General features: G+C 44.8%; 1 protein-coding gene across 1 annotated transcript; it reads right to left on the reverse strand.

The window, feature by feature from the left end:
• Positions 1-3,030: 3,030 nt before the first annotated feature.
• LOC146829663 (zinc finger MYM-type protein 1-like) lies at positions 3,031-7,605 on the reverse strand. The gene is made up of 2 exons (XM_085608334.1): positions 5,559-7,605; positions 3,031-3,437 (listed from the first exon to the last, which is right to left on the reverse strand). The coding sequence occupies exon 1, from the start codon at positions 7,578-7,580 to the stop codon at positions 5,598-5,600; it is 1,983 nt and encodes a 660-aa protein (XP_085464460.1). The 5' UTR covers positions 7,581-7,605; the 3' UTR covers positions 3,031-3,437; positions 5,559-5,597.
• Between the last annotated feature and the right edge of the window lie 5,776 nt (positions 7,606-13,381).

The raw sequence follows: 13,381 nt of genomic DNA on the forward strand, positions 1-13,381 counted from the left end.
ACATGCTTATTTTCCTTACTTTTTGTCAGTCCATCCTTCCTTCTCTCCCTTTTCTGTGCATCCGTCCTCATGTCTCATTTCTTCATCTGTCTTTTATTTAGCTTGTCTTTCTTCCATCCTTAATTTCTTTCATTCACTCTTAAGTCACTCTGTTTAATTTCTTCAATCCATCCTTCCTTTCTTCTTTTCTTCCTTCCCACGGCCCTCCACTCTTCCTTCATTTTGTTCATTCCTTTTTTCCTTTCTGGTTTCCTCCTCTCACTTTTGATGTGCTTCTGGGACTCCTTCCCTAATTGTATTTGTATTTCTTTCTGTGTGCTTCTTTCTATAATTGTTTTTTTCTTCCTTGCTTCCTCATGCGCTTTTTAACTTATACTATTTTTTGTTGTTTCTTAATTCTCTCATTCTTCTTTTCTTCATTTCTTCATTCTTTATTCTTTTCTTTCGTTTTTGTTTTGTTCCTTCCTCTCGCTCTCTTTCGCTAGCTTCTTTTCAATTTCTCACTCTTTCCCTTTTTCTATCTCTTCTTTGTTTTGTTTGTTTTCCTACTTTTCTTCCATCGCAGCACATCCATTTTGCAATCACGGCTTTTTACAGCACGTTTAGGCTGTACAACAAGTGGGAGCCCCTCTATCTAATTCACGTTTTTTTAATCCAGTACACCGTGGCCCGGCACTGGCCGCCCTTGTAGGTGCAAATGCTGGACTAGGGGAAGGTTTGTTGCTTTAGTGTCAGGATTTCATCCAGTCAGAAGTTGAGTATGTACGTCTCCTGTTAACATCCCCTTATTGCTGTGAAATACGCTGTAAATTGTACTACGAGCAACACTGGGTAAATTGTGAAATCCTTTCCCTCTCCTGTGTCGCATTTGTCTGTGTATTTTAAAATATCTGAGCTGTGGCTTGCTTTCCTGGCTGTGGCTGGGCCTACGAGCCTTGGTGTGGTCATGTCTGTCTCTGTTATCTCTTTTCCGTGGTTTGTGGCTCATGAAAGAGAACAGTTTTCTAATGCCGCGGATGAGGACAGTTTCTGTCAAGATGTCAGTGCTCATCCTGGGGTCATAGTTTTCCTGATGGAGCTGGACAGTCCCTTCTCTGAAGCAAACCCTCATTTCCACTTATGTTTCCTCTTCCACCTTCTATTCTATATGTTATTTCCTCTCTTCCTATGTTTCTAAAAAAGAAAAAAAAATTAAATCGTGAAAAGAAAAGTAAAATTGCAGTGTCGAAAGATAAACTAGAAATGTAGGTGGGAGGCATCAAATGAGCAGAGCGGGGATAGCCATGCTGAGGAAACCTAGGAGTGAGGGGTACAGAGCAGCAGTTGCGCCACCCTCATACCCTAACAATATAGAAGAAGGTTTAGGTGGAGGGGGAAGGGTTAAGAGTAATAGGTTGTATGTCAAACTATTGTTTGCAAGATAACGCCCGGCCGTCATACTGAGGACCGAAATATTGACATCACTGATGTAAACCTATATTTGCATATAGGTACTTACCTTCTCAGTAGTATAGAGAAGTGAACCTATACTGGCCTATCGATCTAATTGCCTTGACAATAACTTACTTCAGTAAAGCTGTACTGCTTATATATACTTAACTTATCAATAGATTCCCGAAGTCAGTCTATACTGGCATCGTTATACTTATCCTTTCAATGGTTTACTTCATTAAACCTATACCAGCCTGCATACACTTATGTTTTCAATAGCTTACTTCATTAAGCCTATACCAGCCCGCATATACCTATGTTTTCAATAGCTAAAGTCAGTAAACCAATACTGGCTTATATATACTTACTTTGTCAATAGTTTAATTCAGAATGCCTGAAATTACCTTGTCAATAGCTTACTTTCGTGCACCTATATTTACCTTGTTAATAGTTTATTTCACTAAACCTACACTTACCTTGTCAATAGCTTACTTCAGCACACCTATACTAACTTAGTCAATAGTGTATTTCAGTAAACCTATACTGGCCTATATAACCTTACCTTGCCAATAGTTTGCTTCAGTATGCCTATACTTACCTAGCCAATAGTTTACTTCAGTACTCCTACACTTACCTTGTTAAAAGTTTACGCCAGTATGCCTACACTTACCTTGTCAATAGCTTACGTCAGCACACCTATACTAACTTAGTCAATAGTTCATTTTCAGTTAACCTATATTTACCTTGTCAATAGTTTTCTTCAGTATGCCTATACTTACTTAGCCAATAGTTTACTTCAGTACACCTACACTTACCTTGTCAATAGTTTACGCCAGTATGCCTACATTTACCTTGTAAATAGCTTACGTCAGCACACCTAGACTAACTTAGTCAATAGTTAATTTTCAGTTAACCTATATTTACCTTGTCAATAGTTTTCTTCAGTATGCCTATACTTACTTGGCCAATAGTTTACTTCAGTACACCTACACTTACCTTATCAATAGTTTACGCCAGTATGCCTACACTTACCTTGTCAATAGTTTACTTCATAACCCTAATACTTCCCTTGTCAATAGTTTACTCCAGAACTCCTATACTTCAGGGGCGGTGGGTGAGATTAGAAAGTGGTGGGGCGCAACCGAATTAGCATACAGCACCGTAGCGAGCGAGCGCAGCTCGCGAGCCCGAACCCCAAAAGGGGGGTTTGGGGGGATTACCCCCCCCAAGAAAATTTTGGAAAAAAAGAAGAAAAATCGTGCATTTTCAAGCAAATTTGAGAAAGCAGGAAGGTTAATAAAGCAATTGTGAAAGTGCAGTTATTACATTAATAGATGGCATAACATAGGTAGCTGCTTATTCAGTATTACCACAGAGCTTCATACATTCTGTCCTATTATGCTCAGGTGCTGAATTCAGACTATAAGACTCATGGAAATCTCAGCTCTAAGAGTAGAAGAAGTTGCACAGCAGTGTAATGGTTGCCAGGCTCGTTCCGCAGGAGCGTCAGGAACTTGAAGAAAAGTCCACAGTCTTCCCCTACGGCCTTCCGACTCTATTAGAATAGACTCTAGAGTAACGAATGGCACGCAAGGGGAAAACAGGGAAACAAAACAAGGAAAGGCGGGGGAAGAAAAACAGTCTTACAACATACTGAATATTAGACTCTAGAGTAACGAATGGCAAGCAAGGGGAAAACAGGGAAACAAAACAAGGAAAGGCGGGGGAAGAAAAACAGTCTTACAATATACTGAATATAAAAGAGGCAGCGCAATGCGCTGTTACCGTGATTCTGGTTGAGCTGAACTTTGTACACACACTTCACATAGGTCCACGCAAGTACCCCAAATATAAATGGTATAAAGCAGTGTTTCCCAAACTGTGGTCACATTCCCAGGGGGGTCCTCAGGCAGTAATTTTAAAAGCACAAAAAAGTTCCTTGTAGAATCAGCAGTTTTCCAGCAACAATAAAAGTGTCAAGATTACGTCGGTGATTAATGTACCTGCTGGAGAGAGATGAGAGTTGTGTCAAGTGGCAGCTTTGACTTATCTAATGTAGCACAGAGGGTTAATATGCCTACTGCAAAGAACGTGTACCATGCATTTTGAAAAACATTTTTTATGTGCCTAGGTTAGTGGGTTACTGCTTTAGTCACAGATTCTTTTGTTACTGTGCAGTTCATAAGTGACAATAGTAATCTAGCACAGTGACCTATAAACTGTCATCAAAGAGCTGCTTGCAAGCTGCATGATACAAGTTAGAAACATATGTTTGTTTCAAGTCTTTCATTATCCTAATCCTGCTAAAAAGGTTTATTTGGGTGGAAATACATTTTTATTGTTAAAGTCAATGCTAACCACTGTTATGTTCTGAATCCTGAGTTTGTGCTTCTCCAGACCAAGCACTCTTTAAAAATGCCTACCAGTATGAATAACATGTGAATCCTACACCCTGTAGTCGCATTTGCCTTATGTAACATTTTCTATACACTGATTTACACGTATGAATCATTGTCTCCATGGGGCAGATTTGCAAGAAAATTGACTGTGTGTGTCGCAAGCCATTTGGCTGCGCCGCACTGAGTCACTTTCGAAGCACAGGGATGCGACATATTTACAACAATATGTTGCATCTCTGTGCTTCCCCCTGTGCTGGCGCACAAACTGCTGCCATACGCCTGCACAGGCACATTTGCACCATGGTGCAAGGATGCCTGTGTCGTGGGGAGATTGTTTATGTGCAGGAAGTAACCCTTCCTGCATGTAAACAATCAGAAATGGCGTTTTTCAACTTCTAAGTGTGCTGCATTAGCACACATAGAACTTGCAAAACGTCATTGTTTTACTGATTGTTTATGTGCAGGAAGGGACACCTTCCTGTACATAAGCAATCACCAGAGGTAATATCCTGTTTCTATGCGTGCTGCAGAATGCAACATGCATAGAAAGAGGAGAAATTAATAAATTTCTCCAAGTTGCCCCTCCCTACGCCTCCCCTGGGGTGGCGTAGCATTCAGACACATTTCCAGATTTACGATTCCTCGTAAATCTGGAAATGTGTCTGGTTCCATGGGTTATGCGTGGGAACACCCACAGCAACACTCATGGAACGTCCCTTTCACGTAAAGTGCTGTGTGCAATTGGGCCATATTTACAAGACCAGTAAAAGTCACGCAGGGTTGCTTTTCCTGCCTTGGAAATATGGGGCACTAAAATGCGTCACTGGTGCATCACTTTTTGTGACGCACCTGTGGCGCAAGGGGCTTGTAAATCAGCCCCTATATGTGTGTGATTTAAGGTGCTCTGACATCCTTCAATGGTATGAGAGATGTTATAAAACAAATTAAATACATGTGACAGAGGGGCTATGGAGAGATGAGGCACTGTTGGAGGAGGATAATATGGGAATCATTGAAGAACCCCAACAAAGATTGTCATATCCTGGTGCATAGTAAGGTCATCATTTACTACTCTTTAAAAGCTGATACAATTCAATATATAATGATACATTTGTTGTAGACTGCACCATTGTTTCCTAAATTGTCTTGGGGGGAGAGCCTCCCAAAGCCCCCTTTGTAGTGGTCAGGCGCACTCACTGCACTAGGTGTGCACTGTATGGGGACTGGTCTGCAAACATTTGCCTGGGCTGCTTTGGGTTTCCAGTCTGGCCCTGGCAGGAGTCTCATACTGCGAAATAAAACCAACCATTTAAAAGTTAGTCATGGAGATGCAGCGCTAACCCTCCTGTTTTTTGCTAATTCTTTCAATATAAAATACTAAAATCCTTAGTAATTCGAGTATCCGTTTTGTGTGCACACGTGTGTTTATTGTTTTCGAATTACTGTTTTAATGTTTGAAATTTAAGTCATACAAATTGCTTGGGGGTCCCCGGCTTCCAGTGGTGACTCAATTGGGGTCCTCAGGAGTAAACAGTTTGGGAACCACTGGTATAAAGGTTTTCGCAATTTGCCAAGGGGAAAGGTTTGATAGGCAACACAAGCAACGAATCGTTCACCCTGCGGGAGACAGGTCCGGCCAGTGAACAAAGGTGAGCAAATCTGTGTAGTCTCCAAATAGAACAAACACTACAAAACTTTTAAAAACAGAGATAACAATGCATTTCTTACCTCAATCAGAATTTTTTGTATTCAAACAAGTAGCAGCATTCACTTTTTGTAGATGAAATCCGCACGTCTCTCTTTCAGTGTAGCAAACTTGTCAATTACTTTCATGTTGAAGTCCGGTATCTTTTGGACTAGCTTGCTCTCTACAGATAGCATCGCCAAAGCATTTAGTCTTTCCTCTAGCATGGTGTTCCTGAGGAATGTCTTTATGCGCTTTAAGGCTGAAAAACATCGTTCAGCTTCTACTGTTGTCATTGGAGTCGTAATCACAATTTTTAGTAAAGTCACTGTCTCTGTAAGTGAGTTTTCCATATGCAGTTTATGAATTAAACTCAGCAAAGTCAAGGCGCTTGTGGCCTTCCGGTACACAGGCATTCCGTAGAGTACAGTTAACTCAGTTCTCAGCTGCTCTTTTTTGAGCATAGGATACGCTTCCACAGCCTGATTCAGAGCACGCTCAGGGAAGGATTCATCATATTGTGCAAACTCTTTACCTTGCAATAAAGTCGCACTCACCAAATGTTTTGTGAACGAAAAGCGTTCTTTCGCCTGCACAATTACAATGTCACATATCTCCTTTCCAATTCGAACCAGAGAGGTGATGTTTTGTCTGCGGTTTGCAAAAACAGAATGCTGCGGCAGTTTGCTCTCTAAATCTTCAACCCCATCTCTCACTTTCATAATCTGTTGTACAAATGCAGATGTATTGGCTTTCACAGAGACAGTATCTAGGTCTTTTCTTTGCAACTGATCGTATAACACATCAACAGGAATCATTATGTCATGAAATAAAAACAGTAAGAACTGAAACTCTTTGTCTTGTAGTGTTCTAATAAAGCCATGGGCTTCATTCTGACTTGTGTGATCAAAGTCTGCTCTGGATGCTATGGCGACAAAACATTTCTCAAGGCCCTCCCTCTGTTCAAAGATTAAGTTGACTGTACGAATGTGAAAGTTCCAACGAGTTGAGGATCCCCTTGGTACGCTTTTGTCCACAATCTCATGAAGGGCTTCTGTTCTTTTGGGGGAACGTGTGAAGAATGCTGCTATGCCTCCGATATCCTGAAAGAAGACTCGTGTCTCTCTGATCTTTGATACCGCCTGTTGCATAATAAGATTGAGTTGGTGGGCGTAACAGTGCACAAAATGAGCATTAGGGTACACATCTCGAATTCTCTTCTGAACTCCACTAAGGCTCCCACTCATTACGGATGCACCGTCATAGCTTTGTGCGATAAGCTTTTGTTTTTGAGGCAGGTCCGGGAAAATTAAGTCCAGTTGACACAGTATTGCTTCAGTGATGGTTGCTGCACTAGAGTCACTTAAATGCGTGAAGCCATAAAATCTTTCCACAATGTTTCTGTCACTGTCAAGGTACCGAAACACTAACACGGACTGTGTTTGAGTGGACACATCAGTGGTGTCATCAGCCTGAATAGCCACAAAGTCTGTGTTTCGCAACTCTTGCACAATATGGCTTCTTATAATTTCGAGCATACAGTCAAGGAGTTCATTTTGTATTGTATTAGAGGTGCCCTTAAAGACTGTAGCATGTGCTAAATGTCTTTCCAAATCCTGGTCTATGGTTGACATTAAATCCACTAGGCCTCGGAAGATCCCAGGTTTTGAGGAAGTTTCCGATTCATCATGGCCTCGCAATGCCAGTTCGAAAGCACCACAGAAACGAATGCAATCAATGATCTTGGATAGATTTTGTCTGTTCTTATCCACAGCTTCATTGTGTTTTTGAATGGATTTGCGATACGCATCATTTATCTGCTGCTCAATTGGTGCGTCTTCCCCCAACATTCCCAGTCTTGTCAGGTTTTCCAGATGATTTCTTGTGAGCGCATGCTTCTTTATTTTTTCAGCGATGTGCTTCAGGTCGACCATTCCTTGCCGTGTCCAAGAAAAGTCACCGCCAAACAGCAAGCAGGGGAAGCAGAACAGAGAATTGCGTATAGGGCAGCCTGTAAGCCAATCAGCTTTTGTGTACCAGGCATTTGAGAATGTACGTTTTGACATTTTTCCTCTGTCCTGGGTAGTTTGCTGTAGGTTTATTTCAGGCTGATGAGGTCCCAATTCTTTTAACTTCAGTTTTCGTTCAAGTGGCCGTGACTGGAATGACTTTGTAATCAGCTCTTGTACTGTATTCATGATGGGGTGTCGGGTGTTGCTGGCCTTACCAATATATATATATATATATATATATTAAAGAAACCTGTCAATAATCAAAGTACAACGTATAAGGTGCAGTGCAATAATATCAAATTTCAGTATAAATACATTATACATATATATTGTGCATTATCCTAATACATCTCAAATGACTGCTAAAAATAGAGCCGTACTGCCTCCTGCCTCTCTGTGCCATAGTGTTGCTGGAGGCACTGAAAGACACTGCTTGAGGGCCTTGAGAGTGACCACATGACATACATGCTCTAACTACGATGTAAAAAAATATATAGCATCAGTTGCCTTACCTTTAACACTGGTGTTTGCTGGGTTGTAGCCGGGGTCGGGTGAGAGAGCAGCAAAGGAGGTTGGGGTCCTCTTGTTGTTTGCTGGAAAATTGCCCCAAAATGCGGTAATGTTTCAGGTTGTCAGGTGCTGAAAATGAAAAGATAACAATTTATTTTTGAAACAGTAGGGTAATGAAACAAAGACTGTGGGGAAAAAACATAACGCTCCAATTTTTTCCTAGACATCAGATGAATCTATTGGAGGCTTTGAAAATAAGGAGAAAGTGACTGCCAGGGAAAGAGGTCCCATCACTGCCCTAGAAACAGTTACCAGATTAGAAGGAATGAATTGAGTGCAAAAACCTGCATCCTCTGAGGTCCAGACATCATTCTCATTGTAAGGTCCCTGAAGAGGCAAGTCTGAGTCTGACCCCTAGGTATCAAATATTTAACCTTTGCAGCGGGTGTCATAACTCTGCAGGACGGTCTGTTCTGTGACCTCATCACTACTCTAGAAAAGTGGCTAGGGATAATGGTGGGGAGATACCCAATCTAGTTAGTAGAGCAAACAAACACACAGAGGAAACAGACAGGGAAACCCTAGTCTTTGTGCTTCTGAAAAGCTGTGTTCTCAGTGTCAATGGGAAATAGGCACATTTTGATTGGTGTCTTGTTTTTTACACCACTTTTTCCCATACATCAAAAGTGTTCCACCAGAATCAGCAACAAAGCAGGCAATTGGACACTGAAAGAGAATGCAGATCCAGGGAGGCTCCAACACAGAAGGGTGTAGAGTCTGGGACATCTAACGTAGTGCAGTTGAAGTGAGTGATGTGTGTTCTGACAGCAGTGAGTGATGTGGACAGTGAGCCTGATGTCTGGGATGTGCCAGAAGGGCTTTTTTATATGTACTAAACCCATTTGGGTTTTGTGATCCATTCCGACTCGTAATTAATTAGGAGGGGTCGTAAAAGGGGTAACCCTGCCTAATTACAAATAGCAAAGGCATTAATAATTTGCTATCATAATTGCGGTCGCAACCATTGGCCAGTTACCAATACCACAAAGGAAGGGTTAACTGATTCACAAAGAGGAAGGCTCATTTGCGAACTGTGTCCACAGCCTGGGAGGGATTTGAGTAGGTGGTTTAAGGCACTTGGCCAGGGCATAGGTCGCATCACAAAAGAAAAGTAAAGACAGGTCGTAAAATGTAGGTGCACTTTTTCTGCCCATCCTTTTGATACATCTAGGACAAAATGGCTTTTCAAATTACCAGGTGGATTTAAAAAGACCCTTTACACTGACCTGCTCCCTGCTGACGAGAGGCAACTACCTCGAAACACGTGTCCAGGGATGGCTAACGCAACACATACTGTTCTTTTTACACATCGTGGCATAGGGGTACCCCCCGTCGCCACTACATTTACCACAGTCCTTTGGGGCAACTTGCTGGTGTGACGAGCAGTGTGCGACCAACTTTTGCATAATTTATTACGGCTCCCTTGAGCCAACGGGCTGACGAGCCTTGGATCTGCACCTGCGCGCCATGAGAGGTACTTGACCTGTTTTAATTACATTTTGGCAGTCCACACGGCACCCCTTTACACTGACCTGCTCCCTGCTGACGAGAGGCAACTACCTCGAAACACGTGTCCAGGGATGGCTAACGCAACACATACTGTTCTTTTTACACATCGTGGCATAGGGGTACCCCCCGTCGCCACTACATTTACCACAGTCCTTTGGGGCAACTTGCTGGTGTGACGAGCAGTGTGCGACCAACTTTTGCATAATTTATTACGGCTCCCTTGAGCCAACGGGCTGACGAGCCTTGGATCTGCACCTGCGCGCCATGAGAGGTACTTGACCTGTTTTAATTACATTTTGGCAGTCCACACGGCACCCCTTTACACTGACCTGCTCCCTGCTGACGAGAGGCAACTACCTCGAAACACGTGTCCAGGGATGGCTAACGCAACACATACTGTTCTTTTTACACATCGTGGCATAGGGGTACCCCCCGTCGCCACTACATTTACCACAGTCCTTTGGGGCAACTTGCTGGTGTGACGAGCAGTGTGCGACCAACTTTTGCATAATTTATTACGGCTCCCTTGAGCCAACGGGCTGACGAGCCTTGGATCTGCACCTGCGCGCCATGAGAGGTACTTGACCTGTTTTAATTACATTTTGGCAGTCCACACGGCACCCCTTTACACTGACCTGCTCCCTGCTGACGAGAGGCAACTACCTCGAAACACGTGTCCAGGGATGGCTAACGCAACACATACTGTTCTTTTTACACATCGTGGCATAGGGGTACCCCCCGTCGCCACTACATTTACCACAGTCCTTTGGGGCAACTTGCTGGTGTGACGAGCAGTGTGCGACCAACTTTTGCATAATTTATTACGGCTCCCTTGAGCCAACGGGCTGACGAGCCTTGGATCTGCACCTGCGCGCCATGAGAGGTACTTGACCTGTTTTAATTACATTTTGGCAGTCCACACGGCACCCCTTTACACTGACCTGCTCCCTGCTGACGAGAGGCAACTACCTCGAAACACGTGTCCAGGGATGGCTAACGCAACACATACTGTTCTTTTTACACATCGTGGCATAGGGGTACCCCCCGTCGCCACTACATTTACCACAGTCCTTTGGGGCAACTTGCTGGTGTGACGAGCAGTGTGCGACCAACTTTTGCATAATTTATTACGGCTCCCTTGAGCCAACGGGCTGACGAGCCTTGGATCTGCACCTGCGCGCCATGAGAGGTACTTGACCTGTTTTAATTACATTTTGGCAGTCCACACGGCACCCCTTTACACTGACCTGCTCCCTGCTGACGAGAGGCAACTACCTCGAAACACGTGTCCAGGGATGGCTAACGCAACACATACTGTTCTTTTTACACATCGTGGCATAGGGGTACCCCCCGTCGCCACTACATTTACCACAGTCCTTTGGGGCAACTTGCTGGTGTGACGAGCAGTGTGCGACCAACTTTTGCAGGATTTAAAAAGAGTCCCTTGTCGTTTCGCACTTTACGGCTGGGTTGTTATTTGTTCTGTTAATGGCGGTAGAATAAAGTTGAAATCCATGGAGATTGTCTCGAAGTATGCGACATTGCGACAGGCCCCCCCCCCTCCCTCTTCTCCCCCCCCCCCGCATAGCAAGCAGCGCCTTCATAAATGCTAGCCCGCGCGCCAGAGTCCCTTTATGAGCACCAGACGCCTACAGTGCAGCGAAGCGCGCAATCCTTAATGCTACCTGCATTGATATTTTATGGCACAAAAGCGACATAACTGTCGGGAATCCCTTTGTTAAATGGCCGCATTAAGCAAGCAGTCTCATGAAATGTCTAATCCCCAGTAACCCTGGTGAAGTGTGTTTGTTTTTGCCGTGTCATGTATGCTCTGGCCGTAAGACCCACAGTAACTTGGCCAGTTATCAGGGAGCGTATTGGAGAGAAGTCTTAGAGTTCTGGAGTGAGGTCATTATTTACAAATGAGATATTAGGAAGATTTCCAAGGGGGTCATTGCTAAAATAGATAACACGGGGAAAGGAAGGCCTTGGCATTAACGGGAATGAAGTTACTGCACAAACCAAGGGAAACAACAACAGCAGCAATGCAATACAAGAGAGAGTAAAAAAGAAAAAAAACACTGTACGAACGACTAAAAACAGTACAGCAAAATCGTGCATCGAAATGCAACGCTGGTGACCAATTAAGAAATGTCCCAAGTATTGTATCAGAAAACCTGGGACTGCATCAGGCAGTAGATGGCTCGATGCGTTTTTCTTTATCTTTGCACATACACGTCTAGAACAGAACTATTTTACTTACTGTACATCGAAGGCCGTCAGAATGTGTGTGTAAATTTATCAATAGTATGTTATCAGACGGCTGTAGTGTGTGGAAAGGTGCTCCCTTAAACCAGGTGTCCTTGTGTGGGGTTCAGAGCAAGCTCAGGCCTCTTCTCGCGGGTGCGGGTGCGGGGGGGCAGGGCACCCGCTTAGACCCACGCCGGTGCGTCCAGTACCAAAACAATCATGGACACTCTGTCTCTGATTGTTACTATCCCTCGAGAATCCTACCCGGTTAGCAGAACACACGGCACCCCGCGCTACCCTCCAAATGGGCTAGCAATGAAAAGTGTCATTTCAGAGCACAGCCAGCCTCTCCCTGCAAACCTTGCACAGCAGCCCCGCCTGTGAACATCCCTCCTTCCTAACATAAAATGTCCTACGATTCGATCCAGACAATATCTCCGATGTCCCCGGCGACCCCTGCGTCCCTCTGCCCCCTCTGCTCGCTTCCCCCGGGTGAGAGCCCGGAGCGGGGAAGCGTGTGTATAAAACGCCATCAGTGAAGGGCTGCTGCAGATTCCAAAATGGCCGTCTGACAACAAGCTGCTGGACGTGCTTTAAAAACAGAGGGATCGGGGCCCCGGCGGTCACCCTGCGAGCCGCGGCCGCCCCACTTCCTTGTCAGTACGCACCCGGTGACAGCCCCAGGCTCGGGGTGCCTCACTGCACCCCATTCCTGCCGACCCACCACAGAGCAGGCGAAATGGCTGCTTCCCTCCCAAACTGCCCGCACGTGCAGGCAGATGACAGTCGGCGCCCTCTCTGCCCCAGTGCCCCCTCTGCCCACATCTCCCGCGTCACGATACCCAGTAACGGGCGCGTATAATGCGACAAGAGAAGCCGGCGATGTCAGCAGCATTCGCTGCAACGGCACGAATCTACCGAGAAACTCGACCAGCAAAGGGCGTGCGGCGTGTCCTAAAGGGCTGTCCGCCTACCAACGCGCACTGTCCCGTTCCCGCTTCGGGGACGTCCGCGTAGAACAATTTACCACCTTTCGTGGTTTCTTCGGGCTCCAAAGGGACTTATTTACCCCAAGATTTGCAAATATCTTCGACAGTAACTAATTCACCCACCTCCTAAAAAACCCTTCTACCCCTGTGGCCTGTGCCCTGACTTCGGGTTCTAGTCCACATTACACAACGGGAAGGGCACCCTTCGTAGAGCACTTAAGGGTATCAAAGCGGCTATTCACCCCAGCGTACCACAACCTTCTTCTGAAACAGAGGCTCGGCTATCTATCCCCTAGCCCACAGACGCCCCTCAGTGCTGTGCCCATACACGAGGGGTATGAATCATAGAACACCTGGTCTGGGCCCCTGGCGTGCCATCTCTACCGAAGTCAAAACGTCGAGTTGTGCCAACGTTTTCAAAAATGCGTAAAATGCGCAACTATTCATGTCCTGTCCGCAGAAGGTTATTCACAAATGTGCTGCAAACTGTCGTCTCAATCCAGCACATCGTATTAGTGCGTCTGACCAGGTATTAGT

The sequence above is a fragment of the Triturus cristatus genome, chromosome 5_2 (genome assembly GCF_964204655.1).
Source record: "Triturus cristatus chromosome 5_2, aTriCri1.1, whole genome shotgun sequence".
Taxonomy (NCBI): Eukaryota; Metazoa; Chordata; class Amphibia; order Caudata; family Salamandridae; genus Triturus; species Triturus cristatus.

What these genes read in the sequence shown, in the direction of transcription:
- LOC146829663 (XM_085608334.1), bottom strand. Translation starts at nt 7,580, where the DNA reads ATGTCAAAACGTACATTCTCAAATGCCTGGTACACAAAAGCTGATTGG.